Source organism: Desmodus rotundus, chromosome 7 (assembly GCF_022682495.2).
Source record: "Desmodus rotundus isolate HL8 chromosome 7, HLdesRot8A.1, whole genome shotgun sequence".
Classification (NCBI taxonomy): Eukaryota; Metazoa; Chordata; class Mammalia; order Chiroptera; family Phyllostomidae; genus Desmodus; species Desmodus rotundus.
The window spans coordinates 115566483-115593575 of NC_071393.1; the positions used below are offsets into that span (position 1 = coordinate 115566483).

At 38.0% G+C, this 27093-nt stretch overlaps 1 protein-coding gene and 1 long non-coding RNA gene across 5 annotated transcripts; one reads left to right on the forward strand and one right to left on the reverse strand.

Moving 5' to 3' along the window:
* Positions 1-4214: 4214 nt before the first annotated feature.
* Positions 4215-10446, reverse strand: LOC123480472 (uncharacterized). 2 transcript variants are annotated; one of them, XR_006656501.2, is made up of 5 exons: positions 10374-10446; positions 8441-8559; positions 5027-5196; positions 4489-4699; positions 4215-4390 (listed from the first exon to the last, which is right to left on the reverse strand). It is a non-coding gene; the product is annotated as an uncharacterized lncRNA (long non-coding RNA). The 2 variants fall into 2 exon arrangements; XR_006656502.2 differs by having other exon boundaries at positions 8441-8555; positions 10374-10418.
* On the forward strand, positions 10374-26838 carry PTGR2 (prostaglandin reductase 2). 3 transcript variants are annotated; one of them, XM_024567695.3, is made up of 10 exons: positions 10374-10510; positions 13874-13958; positions 15474-15592; positions 18055-18246; positions 20417-20587; positions 21624-21833; positions 22620-22741; positions 23579-23666; positions 24717-24756; positions 25673-26837. In XM_024567695.3, the coding sequence occupies exons 2-10, from the start codon at positions 13922-13924 to the stop codon at positions 25756-25758; spliced, it is 1065 nt and encodes a 354-aa protein (XP_024423463.1). In that variant the 5' UTR covers positions 10374-10510; positions 13874-13921; the 3' UTR covers positions 25759-26837. The 3 variants fall into 3 exon arrangements, with proteins under 3 accessions (XP_024423463.1, XP_045057298.1, XP_045057299.1); XM_045201363.3 differs by lacking the exon at positions 10374-10510 and adding an exon at positions 10537-10565 and having other exon boundaries at positions 25673-26838; XM_045201364.3 differs by lacking the exon at positions 10374-10510 and adding an exon at positions 10662-10683 and having other exon boundaries at positions 25673-26838.
* Positions 26839-27093: the final 255 nt, after the last annotated feature.

Below are 27093 nucleotides of genomic sequence, written 5' to 3' on the forward strand. Positions count from 1 at the left end.
CAGGCCTAACGTGTACAATACAAGGTGGGAATTCTGGAACACGTAGCTCCAGCTGAGCTATGTCAACGAGTACAAACGCGTCCAAATTCTCCCGATGAATGAATGCACCGACGGTACGATTCTCAGTCCACAGAGTCTGACTTGCAGAACAGCACTTCCTTTGTTTTCCATACCCACCGAGTTTCTGCGTCTGAGCCCCGTTCTGACAGAAGGCAAAATGTCTGACTTCGGTCATTCCTGGCATTTCCCACTTTGGGATCAGGTGAAGATTCCACCCTGTCACCCAGTTCCAAGTTGGAGGTGCCCTTCTGTCACTGGGTCGTCATCGGTGACTGTTGAAGGTCAACACCGAGGCAGACTCCTTTCCCAGGCGTCCCTTCAGATCGGGTGGCACCTTTGTTTCCATGCCCCTCCTGGGACATGGGCTAGTTTGCAAGGCTGAGAGGCCCGGTGCCTTTCCTCTCTGGGGTTTTGTCATCTCCCTGAAGCCCTGCCAGGAAGCCAAGGCTGAAGGGAATCTGTTCCCTTCAACTTTTTAAAAGACATTCCTCTGTAAAACTCTTGAACCTTTTCCTTCCCTCCTCCTTCACAAACTTCCTACATTCTCCCGAGGGCTTAGTAATCAAGGAACAAAAGACTGCCATCTGCCCCTTCACATACCTTTTCTGAGTCCATAAAGCATGAAGCTCTCCGCTTGATAAGAAAAAGAATACACAGGGAGGAAATAAACATAAATTAACCTTTTAAAATACTATCCACGTACCTGGTGCTGTGATGGCTCCTCCTCTGTGTCCTCCAGAAGACACTAAGTGGTCATATCTGTGGGAACTGGAAGTCAGCAGCCCCCTTGGCTGTCACCACCCTCTCTGCTCGGCCCCCTAGCTGGGATGCCTCTTCCCAGCTCCAGGTTGTGCTGAGGCAATGCACTGGGGAGAGAGTGGCACCGGTGTGAGGCCTCTGGTGAGCCTGAGGGACTGAGAGATACATGCTGCTGACGGTATAACGGTATAGTGCACCTTGTTGCCAGAAGCAGGATCCCCGGTTCCTGTGGGCCTGGTAAGCCTGCCTGCCTCAGTGGCCACCCCACGAGAACTGCGGATCACTTTGGTTTACACTCGCGGAGCAAAGAAAATACAGCCACCCAGTCAGCCACAACTCAGGCTCGACAGAGTCAAGATCTACTAAATGAAGCATGCTTGCAGACTGTAAGTGACAGAGGCATGGAGGAAAAAGATGAATTAAAGGGGAAAAAGCATCCCAATGGATTTCATAAGCATACCCACCTGGGTACCAGACCCACACAGGCTGACCACTGGGAAACACTAAAGCAACTGGATTTAAGACAAGTCTAGGTAGACCTTTGGGTCTAAACTGAAGCTTCCAGGTGTTCCAATGATGCCGACATGCCTTGAGCTGGGCCTTGTGCTGTTTGTGCAGTCAGAGGAGATGCATTATATGCACATATGTACGTGGTGTGTGGAGACTGTGCGCATGGGCATGGACCTCAGCAACTGGAGCAGTGTGTACACCCCAGAGCATAGGGAGCAATGTCAGGTGACTATATCGCCGATTGAAATCTCTGTCATGTAAAGAGTTACTTATAAGAGTTTCTTCTGGCTGAGGCTTAAACATAAAATTCTTTCTTAAAATCTTTTTTTTAAGGTTTTATTTTTTAGAGAGAGGGGAAGGGATGGACAAAGAGAGGGAAACATCGATCTTGCTTTTCCCCAACTGGGGACGTGGCCTGTAACCCAGGCATGTGGCCTGTAACCCAGGCATATGCCCTGAGTGAGAATTGAACTGGTGACCCTTTGGTTCACAGGCCAGCATTCAATCCACTGAGCTATACTAACCAAGGCTAAACATGAAATTCTTTTTTTTTTTTTTTAATTTTATTGTTGTTCAAGTAGAGTTGTCTGCATTTTTCCCCCACCACTCCTCCCCAACCCCAACTATCCCCACCTCCTTCCCCTAATTCCACCCCCCCTCGGTTTTGTCCACATATTCTTTATAGTTGATCCTGAAATTCCTTCCCTCCTTTCTCTCCATTATCTCCTCCTCCCTCCTCTCTGATTACTGTCAGATTGTTCTTAATTTCAATGTCTCTGGTTATATTTTGCTTGCTTGTTCATTTTGTTGATTAGGTTCCACTTAAAGGTGAGATCATATGGTATTTGTCTTTCATCGCCTGGCTTATTTCACTTAGCATAATGCTCTCTAGTTCCATCCATGCTGTCACAAAGGGTATAAACTCCTTCTTTCTTTCTGCTGCATAGTATTCCATCCTGTAAATGTACCATAGTTTTTTGATCCATTCATTTACTAATGGGCACTCAGGTTGCTTCCAGCCCTTGGCATTGTAAATTGTGCTGCTCATAAAATTCTTAATAGTTTACTCAAAACAATATGATTTCTAACACACAAAAATATTCACATTTATATTCATATATGTTTGTCTATCCACTTTCACTATGCATCTGTCATTTCGCTGTTTCTCAGGATGATATTCAGCAGTCGGCTGCTTAGCAATCCTTTTCCAAGTAGTTTCTGAAAATAGTGTCTTGCTTGAATGTTCTCCCTGAGAGTCATTTCATACTGTTGCCAAGGATTTGGTTGCATATTGTGTTTTAGACTACTTGCACTTGACGCCCCTTCCAGTTTATTTTCATTCTTGGTTTATTTATACTTCCCCCTTCCTCCTGCTCTTCCCTAGGTACGTCCTCCACCTCCCACACACTCCAGCACATCCACTTAGTGATGGTGTGCCGTCAGAAGATATTATTGTAATGCTGGTTTAATGGATTTTGTGTTCAGTTGATGAAATGGTGAAATCAACTAAAGGAGGTAGGTACATAACACTATTTATTAGTGATATGAGGGGAAAACAGGGCAATGGCTACAGTTGTGAATGGATAACTGATTAAAAACATGAGTTTGCTGCTCACGTGACACGTGCCATTCACGGGCACACGAGTGGGCATCTCCTGGTTCTAGTTACTTTTCTCCTTGTGAATTAAGTACAGGCACCATTCTGAAGAGAAAGACACCTGGGTGGTAACTTAAAGACAGTCTTCACCTATTTCACTTCTGTATCATCTCTATCCCTCTACATCTTTTTATGAAAGGATCTCTTGCCATAATAAACACGGAGACCGGTGTTGACTGCATCACCATTGAGTCTGGTCCTGATGAGAATGCATCCAGAGGTGTGGATTGGCAGCCCTTAAACCACAAACTGTTGCCCACTGTTTTTTCAGTGGCAAGGAGTAGCTGCGACCAGGTATTAGGAAGTCCTCCCTGGAGTATCGGAGGGTCCAGGGCAGAGCAGCTAGGGGAGAAATGGGAACTATTTAAGAGAAGTGTTTGAGGCTGTATGATGCTGGGTCTCATCTTCCCCTGGTGTTTCACAGATTGTATGTGGAGATAGAAAAGGAAAAGGAAAAACATAAACAACAGCATTTCAGGCTGTTCCTAGGGCACAGGCCTTTTCTCTGAAGCAATAATTCAGCTGAACCCCTGTTTTAAGATTCTTGTGAAATGACAGGATCAGAAGCGAGGGTGTTATTACTGCCATAATGTATGCTTCGTTTTTCCGTTACTGAGAGAGAAAACTTTCTGGGGAGTGAAATTCAACACTCAAGCGAACCACAGCGCTGCATACTAATTCATGTTGAAGCGTAAAACCAATCTAGTTAAGAAAACATTAAATGAAATGGGCTTGTATTATGAGGATTACAAATTCTTTCCTAATCGTCAACTAAGGTTCTCTGTACCTCTGGTGGTAAATATCAAGGTAGTCACTTCACAGGTGAGAAATCAAGACAAGAAGACCCTCTGTGACAGATCCAGAGGTAAGTGAGAAGTCGCCGAGACAATGCAGATGCTGAATTCCTGGGTTCAGCTCCTATCCTCAACTGTGTGTATCAAATGCTTCAAACTAACCACAGAGCTTAGAGGTTTGACTGAGATGCTGGAGACAACTTGAACGGAAAAAAAAAGCCTTACTCTTTCCATTGAATCATAAATATATGTTGCACAATGTATGTATGTCAAAGACTGTGCTAGTCACTGGCGCTCTAAAAATGAGTAAGATACAATCCCTAGGTTCAAGAAGTTCAAGTCTAACAAGGAGAGAAACATACAAATAATTGTTAAATGGAGGAACAATATACTTATACAGAATAGAGAGGCAAGAAATGCATTTATATGTGGTAATAACAAAATACATGTCAAAAAACTGTAGTGTCATTTTACTCCATTATTGCAATTGCCATTTACCATGTCACTGAAGTGTTCTCACCAAAATCACCAGTGAGTTTCCTGTGGTTAAATAATCTGAAGGAGGGGTAAAATAATTTTCCATCCACTCTTCTGAGTTCTTAGCTTAGACCTAGAGAAACAGAAGTTTATTTTTTTTAAATATATTTATTGATCCAACTAACTGAGTGACCCAGCCAGGACCAAACAGAAGTTTATTAACATGTATACCTCCTATATGCATGAGAGATATCCAGAAAAATTGAGTAACTCCTTGGGGTGGCTTCAAATTCAGAATTAAATACCATCTTCATAGGGAGATGAGAGGAGGGACGTAGGCCTCCTAGGAGGGTAAAGGATTTTTAGGAAAGATGGGTAGGCCCTTAAAAAGAGTTCGTCTCCTGCCCTGTGATGAGTCAGTCTTTCCTGGCTGATGAAATTCCTGGGGAAGGAATTTATGACAAGTGAATTCCTTTTGAAGTGTCTGTCTTTAGGCAGCTGAGGGAGTTCAGAGAAAGCCATTCCCTGTGTTTACTGCTTTTCCGGTGCCTACAGCACCATACAGTCAATACCCCAACGCAGCAGATTTTGAAGTTGCACATCCCGAAGTCCTACAGCCATGTGGGGTGGCACAGTCTGCCACCTTTCAAATACCCAAAGTCACAATGCAGTTTTCATTTTCTTGGCCCGTTTTCACATTTTTTAATCTCATCCCTTTTCACTCTCCCCCCTCAAACTTCTTGCCTCGGTTATACTGAACTTTAGTTACCTGAACGTGCCTTGCTTTCTCTCACGTCTGGACTTCAATATATAACGTTCCCACAGTCTCCATGCCATTCCACTCCCTTTGGGCGCACGGGACGATGCTCCAACCAACTGAGCCCCCTGGCCAGGGCAGTACTTCAATTTTTTTATATCACGCAGTGGGTGTAGAGATAGCTTTAATCACAGAGAAAAATATCACCTGCTTAGTAAAGGATATTTGTTATCTTTCCAGTTGCTAAGGGAACAAGGAACCAAGGTTTAAAAATAGATTTTTAAAAAAGCATTTAACATGGAGGTGCAGGAAGAAAAGAGCAGGCGAGAAATAATAGAACTAAAGAGTCCCAAGGGGCCAGGTCTACAGCCAGGGAGGAGCCACCTCGTCTATTGTGCAATGCATGTGGTTTGGCAGAAATGAGATGAAAGTGCACTCTTCCCTTCTGTGAAAGGATAATTACTTCTAAAAAGTAAAATTAGGACATATAATACAAAGCTAACATGTGTCCAAGATTTTATTTAACTCATTAATTAATTAGTTAAATAATCACGACTGATTCAAAAAATAACCCAAAAAAGCAGATGCGTATATGGACAATCAACAGTGCTGCAATTAATTTGATTAATAGACGCAACACTGGTCTCTTGGGTGAAGGGAGAAAGATCAATTGTACTCCAAGCACAATCTGCATTTGTATTTCCTTGGACAGGAATCATTTGCACTGCTACCAGTTTTTTGTTTTCAAATTTGCAATTCACAGAGTTGAGAAATAGCTCAAAGACAGTGAAAAGTAGTGATAATCTGCTAGACTGGGCATCCAGTAATCATTATTGCTCAGTTTACAGTCATTCACAATTTTTCTTGACCTGAATAGATCCCTCAACTTGTCTTCCAACGTAAGGATTCACTGTGTGAACGCTTAGTGTTTCTCCAAAAAGGCTTAAGAAAAATAAAGGGTTTTTGGAGATTATATTAACCGTACAAAGTCTCTGAGCTCCTCAGATAAGAGCATGGAGTAAAATAAAAATCTCAGTTCTTTATCCTTTTCTTTGAAATGCAACTCTTTTGCCCTCCTTAAAATAAAGTATCAGGTATTTAATTTTTTATCATGAAATATTTTATGAACACAAAAAGTATTTGGAATAATATAAGAAACGTTCAGATACTGACCACTCAGTTTAAGATATACAATTGGATTTGTCTCCCCTCCGTGATCTTATTTTTCTCTCTAGAAGTAGCCATTATCAATATGGATGGGAGTTTATCATTCTCTTACATGTTTTTATGCTTTTATAACATAAGTTGTATCCATAAACAACATACAATACTATTTTTTAAAAATTGATTGATTTTAGAGAGAGAGAGAGAGAAAAACATTGATTTGTTGTTCCGCTTATTTACGCATCCATTGGTTGATTTTTGTATGTGCCCTGACAGAGGATTGAACCCACACCCTTGGTGTATTGGAATGATGCTCTAACCAACTGAACTACCCGGCCAGGGCCATACAATCTTATTTTGCATGTTTTTTAATTTGGTATAAATGGAATCATACTGTTGTTTCCTTCTGTAACTTGCCTTTTCCGTTCAATATTATGTTTTTGAGATTTTAGATCTGGTATTATTTTCGTTAAAAAATAATATGTGTTTTGTTAAAAATGATGGCTTAGAAACAAGTGCTTGGCCCTGGTCAGGTAGCTCAGGTCATTACAGCGTGGTCCCAATGGATGGTTCTCACGCTGATGCTTCTCTCTCTCTCCGAAATCAGTAACTACACAAACAAACAAAAAGAAACAAGTATTTGGTTGGTAACAAGCACGGGAATCAGCCATACTTCTGACCCACAGTCATTAGGATAAGACTCCTGCTTACACACATGCCCGTGGGGCAGCACATGAAAGGAGGACAGGCGGTCAACAGACCGCAATAGTTTAAAGAATTTGGAAAAAACGTCCTAGGAGAGGTAGTTTCATTCACCGTTATTTAGATAAAAGGTACCTTACTTCATTACAGTTTAAAAAAACTAACAAGTTATTTTATCTCAAGTAAATCATAGAGCTTTTCTCTTTTTCTTCCTTTGTACCAGCAATTTTTCAACCTGTGCACTACAAGAATTTTTAAAATATACAATTCCTGACTTTTCAGTCAGGGGCACTGACCTCTTTGCCTTTAGATTGTCTAATGAAAAAATGAAAACAGCCAATGTATTGTCTGGTGTGAATGAATCAAAATTATACCCATTTTTTTGTCAGATCAGCAAAAAATAAATGTTTTGGTGTGTCACAGAATTTTGGTAATTAGTTTATGTGCCATGAGATGAAAAAGGCTGGAAATCGCTGCTCTGTACAATGAAGGAGTTGAGTTAGATCAGGGTTCCCCAGATTTTTATTTTATTTTATTTTTAGCCCATGCCTCTTTTAATGCACATAAAACTCTCAAGTCCTTCTCTGAGATTATTTGGAATTTAAAAATAAACTAAACAGACTTCCAGTTATGGGCAAGTAAGGAGACTGGCAAATATACTCCCCTAAAAACTGACCATAAAGCTGGACAAAATGAACATAAACAACCATTTTGTGCTCGGGAAATTGACCAAAGGCATACAACAACCTGAGAAGCATTTATGTTTGAAGAACTGCTGAACTTTGGGTAAAGACAGTGGGAACCTGAGGTGTTCTGGCTTGGAGCTACTTGTTTTCTACTCTCTAAGCTGCCCGTCCATTCCCCCACCTCCCCGCCCACCAATCACTCCAGCTCCATATATGGGGTTTCTGCTTGGATAGGGCAGGCCATTAGGACTGGAAGTTTTTCTGCTCTGATTGAAGGGGGATACTTTATCTGGAGCAGTGGGCAATGCCCACACCCAGAGGCATTGTCACTGGAGGTGACATCTTCCATGCAGATGAGCCAGAGGAGGCCAACAGCCGGGTTTTACTAGCCTGTGGCTGCAGTTGTGGTTGGGGCAGGCATATTTGTGGTTGAGGTGGCATACATGTACAGTAGAGACCAAAGAGGCCCAAGCTATTCACACATGCTTGGCTGACCCTGGGGGTGCACATATGTGCATAGGAGATTGAAGAAGGCTCTGTAGAGCCCTGGCTAGTGTGGCTCAGTGTGTTGGGTGTCATCCCCTGGACCAAAGAGTTGCTGGTTGGATTCCCAGTCAGGGTACATGCCTGGGTTGTGGGTTCAGTCCCCGGTCAGGGTGCATGCGAGAAGGAACCAATCGATGTTTCTCTCTCACTCATGGATGTTTCTCTCCCTCTCTTTCTCCTTCCCTTCCCCTCTCTCTAAAATCAATAAGCGTATCAGGCGGGGATTAAAAACGAAAATAAAACTTGAGGCATACTTGAAGACAACCTGAATACTGCATATGTTCCCTTAAACATACACACATCTGTCAACAGAAGAGGAAAGACTTACTGGTTTAAGCTGTTTGATGATACTTGACATCATAAAAGCAAGATGGATCTTTGTTGTCACAAAAGCCCTTGTACTCTTGGTTGAATCCAGGTTAAGAGGACATTCAAACAGACTTCTTCCTTAAGAAAGGTGTTAGGGTATACACAGAGAGAGTGGAACTTGAATATACAGCTGATCCTTTAACAATGAAGGTCTGAACTGCGCTGGCCCATTTATATGGGTATTTTTTTCAATTAACCCATGCAGTTCAAACCCGAGTTGTTCAGCTGTAGGCAAAACCCCTTCATTCTATCTGTTTTTGGTATAAATTAATGAATTTCTATTTCATAATGTTTATAAATCATCGTAATTATTTTGGTGCTCAAGTTGTCCCAGAGTTAGCCAGTGGGATCCCCTTCAAGCTGGCTTCTGTGTCCCTGTGACGTGCATCATCATTTTCTGGTAAAAATTCCTTAATTTCTAGCAAAAAAGACGTTCCAGGATCATCTGGAATAGGGTAATTTCTCCAAGGAGCCCTAATTCTCTTTTAGTGTGCATATTAGCTATCTATTAACGCATAACCAACTATCCCAAAACTTAGCAGCTTAAAACAACAAATAATTATCTGACAGTTTCTCCTGAAGTTCAGGAATTTGGGAGTGGTTTAGCTAGGTAGTTCTGGATCAGTTTCTCTCCTCTCCTAAGGTCACAATTAAGACACTCACTTCTCGGCTTTTTGGAATGACAACTCAACCTGGGAAGAAAAAGCACACTTGATTCAAGGAGTTCTCAGGCCCTCTAGCATCAAGAGAGCCAAATTTAATATTGCAGTTTCTGTTCTACTCTGAAAGATTGGCTCTTTTAAGATCTAGTTCTAGACTACCTTTATTGTATGCTATTATTTTTAGTCTGTTTGAGCGTTTTCTTTTTCATCAGTTGGGTTATTACAACAAAGGTTATTGAAAGTCTACTTATACAAAACTAATAAAAGAGATAAGCTCTGGCCTATTGCAAAGTAGTATAATCCTACTCCTTTCCTGAAACTTTCTCAAAGAAGTAAAAAATTCCATTCCTGGCCAGGTAGCTCAGTTAGACAGACCTGTCCTGCTAAGCCAGGATTTTGGTTTGATCCCTGGTCTGGGCACATACAGGAGTCAACCAATGAATCCACGGATGAGTGCAACAACAAATCGATGTTTCTCTCTCTCTAAAATCAATAAAAATTGTTAAAAAAATTTTTAAAATTCAGAGGTGAAGCTATTAGGAGTTCCAATTTGTTTAATGATTCTTACATCATCTTTCAGCTACTGAATATCATGATTTTTTTGCTGTGCTACTAGCTCTAACATGAATACAATGTAAAAAGCATTTTTTCCACCTGCTCTGGGGTTCCAAAGCTGTTCTAGAAATAAAGAAGCTGTGCTCATCTCAGTTCAGCACAAAAGGAAGCAATTAATAATTAATGAAATTGAGAAATCCGCCCACACTGGGTAATCCATCTTTGAGGAATTTGGGTTTGTGAAAGAAAAAGACAGCCCTGCTTTAAAGAAACAGTGCCCTGGGCCAACAGTCTCGTAGAGCCGGTTTTAATCACAGCACTGCCCCCAACAGCCAAAAGATGGAGAGTCCAATAACATCAGCCCTCCGAGTCTGCTTCCCCATCCATAAAATGATGGGTAGGCTTGACGGCCCCTCTTTCACTGCAATTTTCCAGTCCAAGGCTCAGGGAGAAGTCCATAAAACAAATAAAATTACTTCAAGGACTACTAGAAGTGAATTCACTGGTCAAGGTCGAATGATTTCATTCGCTCTTTGGGTACAAGCAGTAGGGGAGGCCATAGAACTACAGTCCAGGTTAATTTATTAATACACCCCGCCCAGACATGTGACTATCAAAGTTCTGCACCTTCCCCGCGTCTCACGGAAACACGAGGATCCAAGAATCTTGCCTAACCTTCAAAATCCCGCCCGGGAGCGAGAAGCCGGTATCCAGTCGCACGCCTGCGTACTGAGGTCGGAGGGCCGACGGCGCGCGGCGAGCCCCTCGCAGCCCCGCAAACCACGCGATACTTGCTCCGGGGCTCGGCGGCGGTGAGTGACGAGCCAGGGCGGTGGGTCGGGGACCCTGGCACTGGGGAACCTGTAGGTGGGTGCGGCGGTCCAAGTGAGGGGAGATCTAAGAGCCAGGGTGACCCGTAGGCTTCCTCCGGGATCTCCTGGTGTTGTGCTTACGATATTAGGGAGTGCTGGAGAAGCAGAAGCAGGTGGTTTTTGTTTCTTTGTTTTTGTTTTTAGAATTGTTGAGAGTAAGCAATCTCAGGATTGGACATATTTGTTTAAGGGGCCACTGAGACGTTCGTTTAACACATTTTTTGAGCACTTACCGTGTGCCAGGAGTAAGGGGTGGTATAAATCTTTGAACAGCGGATACAAATCCCTATCCTCTTGGCGTTTACAATCGGGGAAGTGAGCTTGAAATTCTGGGTAGAGGCAGACTCTTGGTAATTGCCGTTTCCTTATGAGTGCTTGGTAATGGGAGCCATAGATTTCCACGCTTTATAAATAGAGTCATTTGTGGCTGAATAATTGAACAAGATCAGGACAGAGAAATGTTTTATTAAAAGGTGTTAGGAAGCTCATGACACGTAAATCGTACGCGTTGTATTTGAGTGTAGGTTCCAGTGTCATTAACGGTTGTGCAACCACGGGCAAGTTATGCCACCTCCGTGCTTCCCTTTCCTGGTCTATAAAGTGTGAACGCTGACAGTACCAACCTGATAGGGTTATTGGGTGGAGGGGTTAAACGCAATGATGATATAAAGCCCCTAGCCCAGTTCCTGACACTTAGGAACAGTCAGGAAAGAGGCCGAGAGAACAAGATCCCACCTGATTAGAACCAGCACATGCACTCTGCTCTTCCTAGTGCAGCGTCCTTTCTCTTGTACTACTAGGCTGCAAAGTAGGCACTCGAATAACATACTATTTATGACTGCACCAGAGTGATTTTTTTCCAGCTGGTTATTGATCTGGCATTATTTTTGAATTACTTAGCACTAATTAGAAACCCAGTTAATATCATACCAAGCAAAGACGGTTTGCTTAATGTCAGTTAGTAAAGACTCCCACCACCCCCAAAACACACACACTTGGGATGAATTTAACACCACCACCACCCTTCCTTTCCTATCTAGAACTTGGTGTGCCAAATCTTTCATTTTAATTTTGTAACTAAATCAAGTTTTTTATATCTTAAGTTTGGTGTTTGTTGTGCTACGGAGGGATATTGTGTGATTATCCTACGTTAGTTAATCGTAGTATTTGACACTTGAAAACTTTCTAATTTAATAGAGATGGAGGAAACTTGAATGCTGTACTTTTCATGCTGATAAGCAGTATTTGGACAAATCTACAGTGTGCATATTTTAAAGAAATGAAGCAGACCTTTGATAGTATTTAGCGGACCAGTATGAAATTTCATTTGGAAGGACTCCTTTGATTGAAAATTTAGCCATCAAGGTGCTTTGATAACCACTTAAAGGCAAGTTATCCTTGGACCAAGCATCAATCTGGGAATTTTTGTTTTTCAGTACTTCCATAATTTACACACAATGTGATTCAATAGAAAATTTCCTTTTAAAAATATATTTAGCTTTATAAGACACTATGGACTTCTTGATGTGATGAAATAAGATGCACACAGCACCGTTTTAGAAGATGCTTATGTAAAAATGGAATCTGCATCTAATCACAGCTCTAGATCTAACCACCAGTCAAAGGTACTGGCGGAGATAAAAGAGTGAGGTAAATGACGCCATGAGGAAGCAATCCAAAGACATTTATAGACAATGGAATGAAGAAAATGTTTCTTCAACAATCAATGTCATGAAATAAAAAAGGAGCAGGAGACTCAATGTAATACGTGGACCTTAAATTTTGGTTCTAGTGAACCCACTACAGAAAGACATCCCTGAGACAAGCAGGGAATTTGAATACACACTAAATATTAGGTAAAGTTAGGGAATAACGTGTGCTATCAGTTCTGTCAGGTTAATGGCATAGCATTTATGTTTAAAACAATCTGTTATCAGAGATGCATAATTGAGGGATTTTTAGGTGAAATAGGATGATGTCTGGGATTTGTTTTTTTTTAAGATTTTATTTATTTACTTTTAGAGAGAGAGGAAGGGAAGGAGAAAGAGAGGGAGAAGAACATTGATGTGTAAGAGATACATCGATTGGTTGCCTCCAGCACACCCCCACCTGGGGGCCCTGCCTGCAAACCAGGCATGTGCCCTGACTGGGAATTGAACCGGGAATCCTGAAGTTCTCAGGCCAACACTCGACCCACTGAGCTATACCAGCCAGGGCTGGGGTTTATTTTAAGAGGATGTCGCGAAATGCAATCTTTTATCTGGACAACATTGAACTCATAAGGAGAGAATGGACATTGAGGGAAACTAGCCATTAATGTCACAACCAGTGAGATGACAAATACATACATTCCAAAAAATAAAGAAGCAAGTAGGATGCTTATACATGTTCTTCATTCTACTTTACAGAATGTCACTAACATCAGATGTTTAGGTCCTAATTAGGAGCAGATTTCTCCTCCTCTAGTAGAGGTTACCTGCCGGAGAGTTGTGCATCATCTTACAGCTTTAGATGTAAAAACCCTGTTTGGGGATAATAATAATAATAAGCTTGTTAGATAAAATGAATATATTAAATAGTAAATCAATATATATTTTTTATAGCACTCACAACAGTGTAACACTGTCACACTCACTAAGGCTTGATTTATTTTTACTGATGGGTACAGCAAGCAGGGCTGTTTCCCCAAAGTTGGGTAGTTCCGGCACTGCAACTTCATTTTGCTTCTTTCATTAGCTCAAATTGTAAACCCAGGGTAAACTGGTCCTTTACTTATTTAGCTATTCTGTATTACAGAATTTCTTATAAGGTGAGAATTTCTAAGTGCTTTTGATACATTACTTTATAATCAGCAAAAGTATTAAGAAATTTCCCTTTTGATAAACGAGTAAGAGAATTTTGGAAAATTTGGCTATATGTCAAGCAGCTGGGGTTTACATTTTGCTCCCAGGTGAACTGGCCAGCTCTGGAGGAATATATCATGCTGTTCTCTTTCAATCAGGCTGCAGGGGGAGGCTTAATGCTGATGGTAGCAAGATGAATGTGCTTGAATTGTGAGGCCAGGACATCCTGCCCCACTCGGTCTTCAACAGCCATGTTCCTGTTAAGCAGAAATTCTAATTAGACTTAGTCCTTCATACATTTGCTTTAGGAGGTAAACTCTAACAGGAGACTGTATCTTTTTTGGATCTAAATATGATTTTTCTTCTCTTCGTCCAGAAACACAAAGGTGCTTCTTTTTAAATTTTAAATTGCTTACTACTTCCAAACTTTCTTGTGACTTAAAATTTTTTCTATCCATAGGAATTACTTTATCCAGAAATCTGGTGAGGTGTCTGTGCGAACACGGTGATGATTGTACAGAGAGTGATACTGAATTCCCGACCCGGTATGTATTTGTCTGTGATGAATGAACAGCTGCGGTCTTTGATAATTACTAATGCAAGTGGAGGAACAAAAGTATCCATATCCTGTCGTGTTAACAGTAGCAGAGATATTAGAAGAAATTCTTTAAATGATACCATATTCAGTTTTTCAAATGATTTATCAAGGCCATTGGTTGAAAAGATAAGGTTTTTTAGAATTGTTACACTATTTAAAAGGTTATATTACAAATACGTGGCTTTTGTTTTTTCTTTATAGTATGTAACATCAGTTCTTAAAATTTGCTTTTTTTGTTTTATGTGAAGAGCACTGACCTATGTCTGTGCTGACCTCTGACCTGAGTCATAGAAACAGGTATGGAAGTAACCTGAGAGGTTTGGGCTCATGCTGCCTTGGTATTATTACCTGTCTAGCATGTGGCCTGGGATGTCACTTAACCTTTTCTGACCTCAGTTTTAGTAAAGTGAGCAGTTAGATTAAAACCTTTGCATTTTATTCCCACTTTAGAAGTGGGATGATTCAATGAATAGAAAGTTTGCTTATGTTCAACATAACTGAATAAGTGTACACTTTTAGTGATGACATTTTCTGCTTACTGATTTTTCTTTTTTTAAAAACTGTTAACCTGCCCTGGCGGGTGTGGCTCAGTGGATTGAGTGCCGGCCTTCAAACCAAAGGGCCACAGGTTCAATTCCCAGTCAGGGCACATGCCTGGGTTGTGGGCCAGGTCCCCAGTAGGGGGCATGTGAGAGACAACCACACATTGATGTTTCTCTCCTTCTCTCCTTCCCTTCTCTCTAAAAATAAATAAATTAAAAAAAAAAACAACTTAACCTTTTTTTTCTTTTTTTAAAAATTAATTAATTTTTATTTTTTTTAGAGAGAGAAGAAAACATCGATTTGTTGTTCCACTAATATATGCATTCATTGGTTGAGCCTTGTATGTGCCCTGACCAGGGATCAAACCCACAACATTGACATATCCAGAGGATGCTCTAACCAACTGAGCTACCTGACCAGGGCTCAGGTTTTTCTTTTCATATTTCAAATTTCTAATTTTTAAGACTTTACTTTTAAAAAAAATATGCATTTATTTAAGTTTCTATTTTCTTCTTAAAATGAAGAAGGAAAGTTTACCTACTTTCTTGGGCTGATGTGTTTCTGCTACCTTATAAATTTTAATTTTTATGATATTTAAAAAAGCTAGCTATGATATTTCATTTTTTTTGAAATCCTCCTAAATTTTAAAACAGATGAGGTGGTTTACCTGTAGTCATCTTAGAAAAGAAATTTTGAAGTTGAAGGAATATTTCAAAGGATCTTCTTGGAGAAAATGGTGAGCAGTTAAAACTATTTGAAGAACTTGTGTTGAGTTACAAAGAAATTACAAAGCAATATGGATTGTTCATGCCTAAGTTAAATGAGAGTGCTTTGAATCCTCAAGTGGCCTTTTAGAGAATAATAAATAATTGTATAGGAAAGTGAGTTTTTTATTTGATATTTTTACCTAATGTTTTAGGAAAAAATGGTAATCCAGTGGCAGAAAATTTCCGAGTAGAAGAAGTAAATTTACCAGATAATATCAGTGAAGGACAAGTACAAGTCAGAACTCTTTATCTTTCTGTGGATCCTTACATGGTAAGAATCAGGGTTTTGTGACTTGGTGAAAATTAATTTTACTTTTTATATTTTTTATGTTGCATCTAAATTTTGTTGTGCCATCTTCATGATTAATAAATATTTGATCAATTATATTTTTATACCTGTGAATTATAGATTGCCTTTTTTATTCACTAGTGTTATTAAGGAATGTTATAGAAGCAAAGTTTTTTAAATAATTTTTTAAAAATTGATTTTAGAGAGAGGAAGGGAGAGAGAGAAATATTGATTTATTGTTCCACTTATTTATGCATTCAGTGGTTGATTCTTGTATGTACCCTGAGCAGGGGGCATCAAACCTTGGCGTATTGGTGTGATGCTCTAACCAACTAGGCTACTCGGCCAGGGCAAGGAAAATTTTCATAATAGCACAATAGTGTATGTGATTAATGAAGTTCTTCCAAATGTTCCAATCACTTCCCAGTAGTAAGTAAAGCTTGAAGATAGTAAATTAGGATTGGAAATTCTCTCAGATCCAGTTTAAAAGGTCTTATTTATATCACTATATCTACAGGGGCTAGCATAGTGCTTATTAAGCATTAATTAAAGGAAGGAGGGAAGAAAATCACTTCTTTCCCCATGTGGCCCTGCATGGTATGCTGTGCCACTCCACTTGGGAATTGTAAGCAATCACTTGCCTTCACTAGACATTGTTCTTTTTTAAAAAAGCACATAAGCAACTTAGAAAAGGAATCTAACGGATATTAAATCATTGAAGTTTTGTATCATTCCAAATTCACAACTAAATTTAATCACTACGTATATACAGCATTTTGCATGGCTATAGTTAATGTGTATATGCTATTTTGATTTCTTATTTAAGTGACTTTATATGCATAACTTCATATGCAAAACTAGTGGAAATATCAGTATATTGGTGGTCATATAACATTCTATTATGTTGACATCATTTCCTTACCTATAGGGAATTACTTGGTCTACTTTTCCTCTTATCCATGCTGGAGTCAGATGCTCGGTCTGGCCAGTATCCAATAGCTGCTGAACTAGCAGAAGCATAGCATATTCCCAAAGAAACTTCTGCTTCAATTTCCCGTTTGCTCTTGCCTTCTACTGAACTGAACTAAACCTCCCTTAATCAAGTAGCCTCCCATCTTTTCCGTCTCCTGGACCACACTGGAGGCCTCTGCATCTTGGCCTCATGAGTCAAAGAGAGGAAGGGAGCCTTGGCTACTTTCAGGAAGTCTTTAGCTCACACTAGTCCCAGGAGAGAGTGTGGCGCCACTGCGGCACTTTGACTTTGCAGAGTGAAAAGCACATCCACCTGAGGTGAGGGGAATGACATAATGCTCAGTCTGAAGTTTTCCCCGTCATTGTGCTATTGTGGGAAATTGAGCAGTTGGGAAGAGCTTAGCAATGCCTTGGGAATAGGTATTAGAAATGGAAGAGGAGCTCAGAAGGGATGGGGATAAACAACTATATAAAGTTTCATTTTTTGGTGTGTTATTTCCATTGGTGAAGTGGAATTGTGAGGTCAAAAGAAGTAAGTACCATTATGGTCCATGTTACTAATTTGTTTTCTACAAAAAGTGGACAGTTTTATAATATTATCAGTAACATGTAAGCATACCTAATTTGCCACAATCCATTGGAATCACTGGCCCAGTAGTTTGTATTATTTTTGCTAGCGTGATATATGTAATATTACTTAAATTCTTTAATTGTTTAAAAATTTTAACAGTTTTATTAAAATATAATACACATATAAAAAAGATGTGGTACATTTACACAATGGAATACTATGGCTATAAAAAAGAAGGAGCTCTTACCCTTTGGAACAGATTATTATGCTAAGCAAAATAAGCCAGTCAGAGAAAGATAAATACCGTATGTTCTCCCTCATATGTGGAATCTAATGAACCAAATAAACTGATGAATGAAATAAAACAAGAGGTGTGATGCATGGAACAGACTGACAGATTTTAGAGGGGTGGGGGGCACTGGAAGAGATTAGCTAAAGAACATATATGCATAGCCCATGGACACGGGACATGGGGTAGGGGGCAGCTGGGTGGCAGGGAGCAAAGAGGAGGGGTAGATGGGGACATCTGAAATAGTGTCAACAATTAGAAAATTTTTAAGAGAAATAATACACACATCATACAATTCACACTTTTAAATGTACAATTCACGGTTTTTAATCTATTCACAAAGTTGTGGAACTGTCTCTACAATCTAATTTCAGCAAATACTTACATTCCTTTTTCATTGTACTTCTTCACTCATTAGAGAGGGGATACAATTTTTTCAGAATAAAAAATAACTGAAAGGAAGATAGAAATTAAGAGAAATTTTATCTGTTTGACTAACACTTTACTTAACATTACTTATTATTTGTCTTTCTTTTAGTCACTGGGTAAATTAGTAAACTGGTTCAGTATTATTAGACAAAGTTATCCCTAATCAACGTTTTCTTCTTTTAGCGTTGTAAAATGAATGAGGACACTGGAAGTGATTATTTAACCCCTTGGCAGCTATCTCACGTGGTTGATGGTGGAGGTGTTGGGATTATAGAAGAAAGCAAACACACGCATTTTACTAAAGGCGATTTTGTGACTTCTTTCTATTGGCCCTGGCAAACCAAGGTTATTCTGGATGGAAGTAGCCTAGAGAAGGTGATGTATTCATATAAAGTATGTGATTTCCCCCCTTGTAATTCTTATTTTGTGCCTTCGGCTTTCAGTTCTGTTTGTTATCAAGGAAAAAAAATTAAAGCATACATTTTCTTTTAGGTAGCTGCAAAAACGTGGACTTTGTTACTTTTCCACTATTGGCTGTCATTTATATGACATTTCTTAGATTATCAGTAAATGATATATTTTCCCATATTTAATTTTTTTCCAGTTTCACATACATAAAATAAAATGAGATATAAACATCAAAAAAGTATTTTATACTAAGAACCAGAGACCCATTATAGTTGTATGCTTTAAAGTTTCCTGAGAAATTGACACTTTAGAAATTCCTTTGGTTTGTGCTTGAAATTCCATCTTGTATCAGAAATCCTGAGTTTGGTTTCTGTTATGTTAACCATGGAAAATGACCAATATTTGTCTTTTTTGACCTTTAAAAACTGGCAGCTTCATGTACAGGGTGGGGCAAAAGTAGATTTACAGTTGTGATATGAAAAAAAATGCAGTAATTAGTAAATAATAATCCAAGAATAAACTGTGTTTTCTGTACTCAAAGCTGTAAACCTATTTTGCCTCACCCTGTAATTCAACCTAGTATGTGTCATCGAGGAAGTTACTGTATATCTCTGAACTCCGCTTTCTGCATGTGCAAAATGAAAAGGATAGCTATCTGGCAAGTGCGTGTGAAAGTTAAATGCTGTGACGAATGGGACTGAGGTTTTGTAAGAAGATTTATAAAATGTCAGTGCTTTTTATTATTACAAATTCTTATAATCGGTTAAAAAAGTAGCTGTTAATAAACAAATGACAGGAGGCCTTATGCAATCACTTGTCAACTCAATAGTGCTAGTAAAATATATATAATTAGAAATTTCTTAGCAGAAAGTGAAAATGAAGTACGCAGCAGTTTGCAGTTTTCCCTACCATTGTGTTGCCATGGGAACTTGAGCAGTGGCGAGAACTTAAGAGTGCTCTGGGGTTAGGTATTAGAAGTGAGGAAAGTGGGTTCAAAAGGGATGGAGAAATGATATTTGCTGAACATAAACTTAACTCACACAGTTTTTATACTGGCTTTAATAATAAATATTGCCTACATGAAATATATCTGCATACTGTAGACCTTTCTGTGTAATGTAGATTTAATATTTCCATTACGCTTATCCACACAGCAAATTTAACTGATAGCCATTTAAAACTGCTTAATACAAACTGCCATTTTATTTCTTTGTGGCAGTTTAACTTCAAATCAAACTAAGGTAGTAAATCTTGATTACTTTCAGTGGTTTATTAAATTGTTATGGGAAATTTATATATTTTTTAATTTTTAGAGAGAGGGGAGGGAGAAGGAGATCTCTGCTGTCTCTTCCTCTGCTTATAAAAACACATACTCTTTTGGATTGGGGTCCCACCCTTGTGACCTCATTTAGCCTTAATTATCTCCCTACTCCAAATACAGGGGTGGGCAAAGGTAGGTTTACAGTTGTTCATATGGAAAATAATATAACAATGAATAATAATATAAGAATAAGCTCTTTGTCTTGTGTAATCACAACTGGAAAGCTACTTTGCTGCCACTCTATAGTCACATTAAAGGTTAGGTGTCAACAAATGAATTTAGGAGTGTCGGTTGTAAGAGATGTCCGGACCTGTAGAGAATTTGTGTAAGAATTTATTTGCGCCAAACTGATGACAACTGCTATGGAGCAAGATTTTATACATTCTAGAGAATAACAGCTTTACATTTTCTTTTATGTATTTTGAAATTAAGAAGTGAACATAATGAAAATTACAAGAAGGAGGGAGAAAGCAAGGCAGCGATTAGGTTACAGGATAGTTAACAAGATTATGTTTTGTCTTAAGGTTGGTTAAGCTTATTTCAAAGGAGTGTTTACCTAGATGGGTAAGAACAATGAACTGGGCTCGCTTAAGGCAAAGATAAACATTTTACTAAAGAAGTTACACGCTTGGGTGACGTGCCCAGTTAGGTATTTACGAACAGATCACCCTGTGAGGTTACTTTCTGTCAAGCCACCTTTTTTTTTTCTTGCCCACAGGAAGACACAATTCAGTCTATAATAGGTTGTCTCTACCCTGTTGACTTAAAACAAAAATTCCTAATACTATTTTTTAAAGGTATATTATTTCATTTTAGGTAGACCCACAACTTGTGGATGGACACCTTTCATACTTTCTTGGAGCTATTGGCTTATGTGGTTTGACTTCTTTGATTGGAATACAGGAAAAAGGTCATGTAACTGCCGGCTCTAATCAGACAATGGTTGTGAGTGGGGCTGCTGGTGCTTGTGGATCCTTGGCCGGGCAGGTGACAATTTCTGAGAATTATTTGATTTAAAAAAAAAATGCTCATGATTAAATCTCTGGCTACATGTATATAATTTAAAATAGGAAATTGAAGAAATTTATAATATTTTACACATTTCTGGTAGAAATGATGTCATTATCTTTTTATGTTCTCTTTATAACAATATGAAAAATGTTATAGATTTTTTATCTTGTTCTCTGTTAACCAAAAATAGACATGGGAAATACTAGAGCAATATAAGGGAGAAAATCAGAGTACCTGTGTGGAATTTATGAATTAAAAAATAAAAATCTTCAAATAAAAAAAGCACTTATGGGTTCTAGAAATACAGTAAATATTATGATAGAATTTTATAAAGTGATTATTTTTATGAACAATAGCCTTTATAGTATGGAACCACTGAAATAAGACATTTTATCTTAGTAGTGATTTCAGTTATTCCCAAGCCTGAAAAATATTTTAGAAAATTTAAAAAAAGTTAATTTATTGGAGGGACTTTGGCTAATAACGTTATGTAAACTTCAGGTGTACAACTTTGTAACGTGACATCTGTGTACTCCGTCCTTCTGTCGCTGTGTATCTGACCCCCTTACCCTTGTTGTCCTCCTCTTCCCTCCCTTCCCTTCAAGTAACCGCTGCTCTGTTGTCTGTGTCTATGAGTTTTTGTCTGTCCATTGGTGGCTTCTTGTTTTATATCCCTCATGTGAGTGAAAACATGCAGTTCTCCTTTGCTGAAAAATACTGAATTGCAAGTTAGTGGTGTTTGGAGTTGGACTATTCCTTTTATGAAATCAGCTTTCAATTGTGAGACTTTAACATTCAAACAAGGTCTAATTATATTCAGTCTTAATGTTTTTAAGAATGCAACTGTTCTCAGCTCTTTGGATTTCAAGTTACTTTTAGATGTAAGTCCTGAAATCTAACCTAAATTGTGATGAACACTCTCATATACTTGTAATATCTTACATGCTTTCACATCTTAAACTTTAAATGTGACAATAGAAAGTTGTTTAATTTTCAAAAACTTTCCCCCTAGATTGGCCACTTGTTGGGCTGTTCCAGAGTGGTGGGAATTTGTGGAACACGTGAGAAGTGCCTCCTTTTGACCTCAGAACTGGGCTTTGATGGTGCGATTAATTATAAAAATGAGAACATAGCAGAACAGCTCCGTGAATTATGCCCAGCCGGCGTGGACATTTACTTTGACAATGTTGGCGGTGACATAAGTAATACAGTGATAAGTCAGGTTGTTGCTGATTCGTTTGTTATAAATTTGAATATTGTACTTTATTTGGTCTGATATATCTTTACCTGATCCTGGGAAAGGGAAAAAAACTTGATAAGATTGTAGGGTTTGTTGTGAAAAGTAGCATCATGATCGGTACTGTTAGTTGATTGATACAGAAGAATTTGCATGTCTCCTTCCATTGTTTGCAGATGTGTACTGTAAGCAATTTCACTTCTTTGCTAGCAATATTGTATTTCTCATCTGCAATTTATTTTTGTGAAAAATTACAGTTGTATTGTTCAAGTGGTGAAGTTCTGACTCCTAACTCATCATTAACTAAACTCACAGCCATTACTTTGGGTAGGGAATGGGTTTTCAAAGATTGCAGGTATTTACATATTTTTGTTGACAATGTTATTAAATATAAACATCATCTGTTAACACTGCGTTGTCCTTTACCACATGTAAAATTGTTTGCACTTGAGGTTGAATTATTTAAATACAAAGAAATACTCTGCTACGACTACTACTAAAAGTAGTAACAACAACGACAATGACAACTAATGTAATTCCTTTGCTGATTACCAAATTTACTGACCTCCATGCTCCTTTGGAGTAGACTTATTTTCTAGTGGATTAGAACTTTTAAATACATTTAATGGGTAAATCTTTAAAATGAAATCAATTGATTGGCACTAAAGGATTAAATATAGGGGTCAAGGGGGGTTTCTTTGAGACAGCCATAAAATCATATATAGGAAAGGCATTTACCTTAGGGTAATATCACCAATTTTATCTGAACAGATGAATCAGAACAGCCACATCATCCTGTGTGGTCAAATTTCTCAGTACAACAAAGATGTGCCTTATCCTCCTCCGCTACCTCCTGCTGTAGAAGCAATCCAGAAAGAAAGAAACATCACGAGGTGTGTTCTGCCCCTTCCCGTTATTACCAGATTCAAGGGGTTTAAAGATCACAGATGTATGTGAAATGTATTATTCTTCATGTATAATTTTTCCTTATTAAATAAAACTTGAAAATATGTAATTTAAGCTGGCTCAATGTTTAGGTCTTGGTTAACTAGTTCCTTGGTAGAAAACTTTTTAAAAATCGCATCTCTTCTATCAATCTTCTGCAAGTCTTTTTTTATAAGTGATAGAAACTCAATCACATTGGCTTAAGTGCAAAGGAAATTTATTGGCTCGTGTGTCTGAGAAGTCTGATATTAGTACAGTAGTACTGGCTGAGACTTGTCTAGATAAACTGTTTGCATAGTAGCATCGTGGCTCAGTTTTTCTCCGCCTCTGGGCTGTGTGTTGTTCTGGGTTGGCTGTGCTCGCTCACAGCTCTGCTCTTCCAGTAGCAAGAAGAGGACTGTTATCTCTTATATTTTATCAGGTTAGCAATCTAAGCAAAAAGAGAACAGCTTTCTCCTTGCAGTTTTATCAAGCCCCAAAGCTGATGCTCTGTGACTCACACTGGTCTGGCTTTGATCGCATAAGGGTGGGGAAAAGATGTTACCCACAAAGTAAAATCACAGTGCTATTACCAAATGGGGTTGTAGATGCTGGGCTGACAAGCAATAGCACTCCACTAAACTTTCACCTGTAACTACACTTCTAAAACTGTATCTGGCCAGAGACTGTGTGAAGTCTGAATGTTTGGAAGATTAAGAGATAGTAGAGTTCTGCAATGATTTCATTTTGGACTCTCTTATTCCTTCACTGGTCTCTAATCATTATCTATTTCTTTCCCTTTATAGAGAAAGATTTATGGTGCTCAAATATAAGGACAAATTTGAGCCTAGTATTCTACAGCTGAGTCAGTGGTTTAAAGAAGGAAAACTAAAGGTAGAACTTACTTCTATTCTTATTAATAGCATTCTTCCTGTTAGTTGATATGCTTTTGTATTATCTGAATTTATCATAGCAAATGTACTACTTTCATAATAAAAATTCATATAAAAGGGAAGTATACTGAATATTACAAAATAACTTTACCTCCCAGGTGATAGATATAATCTCCTGGTTGAGAAACCCTTTCTTATTATTTTCTTTATCTAAAATTTTATTAACCTTTTACTTTCCTAAGATTATATATATTGTAAGATCGGTAGATTCCTTCCTTCAAATTTTAATACTTATTAATTTAACACACATTTATAGAATGCTACTACTGTGTGTTAGAAGCTGTGCTTTCTCAAATCTTATAAGCACCTCCTAGTACCCTACCTCTCCACCACTGTAATTCTTTCCTGCCCTCCTGGGACATCTGATATATCTCTTAGTTGTTGGTTGGAAATCAGGAGTTATTAATCTGGAATCCTTAGCCCCTGACCTAGCCTGTTCCTAAAACTTGCAAATGATAGGGAAAGTTGTATGTATCTGTGCTTATGTACTTTTTTTTTTGGAAAAGAGGGTGTATTGTATAGATTGTGCTATTAACACTAAAGATTAGATAAAGGGAAAGTAGGATTTCATTTTTAAAAAATTAATTGATAAGAAACCTTTTTGGGCTACCTGCGTGGAATAAAGAATATATAATTTTTGCCCTGACCAAAATGGCTCAGTTGGTTGGAGCATCATCTCAACCAAAAGGTCACTGGTCTGGTTCAATTCGCACTCAGGGCACATGCCTAGGTTTCGGATTCAATGCCCAGTTGAAAGAGGCAATTAATCGATGTCTGTCTGTATGTCTGTCTCCCTCTCTCTCTCCTTCCCTCTCTCTCCCCCTTCCCCGCTCTTTCAAATGAGAATAAAATAAACCTTAAAAAAGAAAGAATATCTATTTTTAGAAAGTGCCAAATATATTTATTGCTGCCTTTTGTAAACATGGAAACTATTAAGTAGAAACATTGAAGTCTAAAGAAGAGTACTAAATATAGCTATTTTGATTTACAGATCAAAGAAACTATGATAAATGGATTAGAAAACATGGGAGGTAAGATGAATGTAGATTTATTTATTATATAAATGTGCTCAGCACAAATAATCTCTTGTGCTTTTAATTGTTTCCCTGGTATTTTTAAAAATCATTTCTTTCTTTCCTGTAAAACTTTCCTATAGTTTTCCTTAAATATCTCAATCAAACTCCATGGAAGTTCAACTTATTGGTATTTAAAGAGGTACTTTTTTACATTTCAAATTATAAAGTGTTTCTTTATTTTTATAAACAGCTTATAAAAAAATAAGAATCATGAAAGTCATTTAGCCTCTAGGTAACTTTAAAAAAATTTTTTTTCTGATTGAACAGAAAAAGACATCCTAAGATTATATTAAGGAAATTTCAATATTTCAGTTTTTGGAGGGGTTTTTTTGGAGGCCTAACTTACAGAGAGTCCAACATTCTATTTTGTTTGTTTTAAATGAAAAGGATTAATCAAACAGATTTTTTTCTTTTTCAAAAATAATTTAATATATTTGGTTACTAAATTTATCAAACAAATATAAATTTCACTTATTTTTCTGGCATATCAGATGTGTATTTCACTTAGTAAAACTTTATGATTAGATTTCTGATATTTTTAATTGTTATTTAAAAATTTGATTTGCTGACATTTTATCTTCATACTTATTTGCCTCTAGTCTTCAGACTCTGAAAACCGTGAATGTTGATGTAGACACCAATTAAACGTTTCTAGTTTGGGTAAAAACAATTTAAGATGCTAGTTGGGTTAGTTTGTCCAGTAATTTTGCCACTGTTTACATGAAGTTTCTTTTCATGACAGTTTTCTTCTATACTTAATTTAAAATCATTCAAGTGACTTTTCAAATTAATTGTGTGTCTGACCTACTGAAAAACATACATGATAGTGACATTTTCGTTTTCGGATAACCTAGTTGTTTTTTCTTTCCAGCTGCATTCCAGTCCATGATGACAGGAGGTAATATTGGAAAGCAGATAGTTTGCATTTCAGAAGAAACCTCTTTGCAGTCTCTGTAAAGATTTTCATTAAGAAAGTAAAAAGATTTTCAAGATACATTAAAAAAAACCTTAGAGTACAGATAGCTTTTGATTTAAAAGTAGGTGGTTGTTTTCTTAGTTGCAGAACATAATTCTTTCCTATATCTTCAATATTATATATGTACACTATATCCAACATATTATTTATATTGATTGAAGTCAGCATGATCTATTTTTCTTCCTTTTATTAAAACCAGTAGTATGATATTTTAATCATATTCTGAAACCACTAGAGATTTGATACAACTGGTTGTTAATGGATCATACAAACATATTTTTAAAATTAACTTTTATTGTAAATGGAATGGTTGAGAAGGCACTTGGTATTTGTAGAACTAGCAATGTTATACATAATTTTTGAACTGAAATTTGGCATAAGAAGAGAATTAGGATGGCCTTTCTATATTGTAGGTGGAAAAGGGACTTAATGGCAGGGTGTTTGGGTAGGGGTTTGGGGGAATTCAGAACTGTGGACAGTTTCTGGGATAGGAGAGTGGAGGCTTTCTTTTGGGAGCAGTATAAGGAGAGGTTGGGCACGTTGATGGAAAGACCACATTTACTGCAGAAGATGATCTATTGGTGTTATGCCAAATAGTTGACTGTCTAGCCTAAAAACCCAAACATTTATTGATAAAAGCTTATGTTTAGGTTAGCAGGCATGTACTATCAAATAGTTGTCAAGATTTCCAGGGCAAATAGATATAAACATCACGTGGAGTTCTAGGTGATTAAAAAGATTGAGACAACAAAGACAGCTTCAGAAAATGTCAGGACTGAATGGGCAAATTAACAAATGGTTGTAAACATGAATGTTCAAGAGCTATTAATGTACCTCTACATAAAAGAGTTGGGGGTGGGGGAAGTGGAGGAGGGTATGGGGGGATAAATGGTGATGGAAGGAGACTTGACTTGGGGTGGTGAACACACAGTAGTGTACAGATGAGTTGTGGAACTATGCACCTGAAACCTGTATAATTTTGTTAACCAGGGTCAGCCCAATAAATTCAATAAAAAGGAATAAAATAAAGCAGTGGTTTTCAAAAAAAAGTTTGTTTTACTAATTGTAATCAACCCTTTAAAACAGTAAAATTGAGAGTAGTTTTCTGTGTCTCGATGGTTATGGTCACCTGTTTACACGCTGCAATATACCTTTGTTGGCAGCATTTGTAGAAAGTAGATTTAAAGTGTGTTTGTAATCAGTCATTCCAGTTGACCGCAGTGGCCTTCTCTTTCTTGGTTTTTATACTATTCCTGGGCCATTTCATCTCCAGAGAGGGCTTCATCTCTGTATGTGGATAATTTTGACCTCTTTCT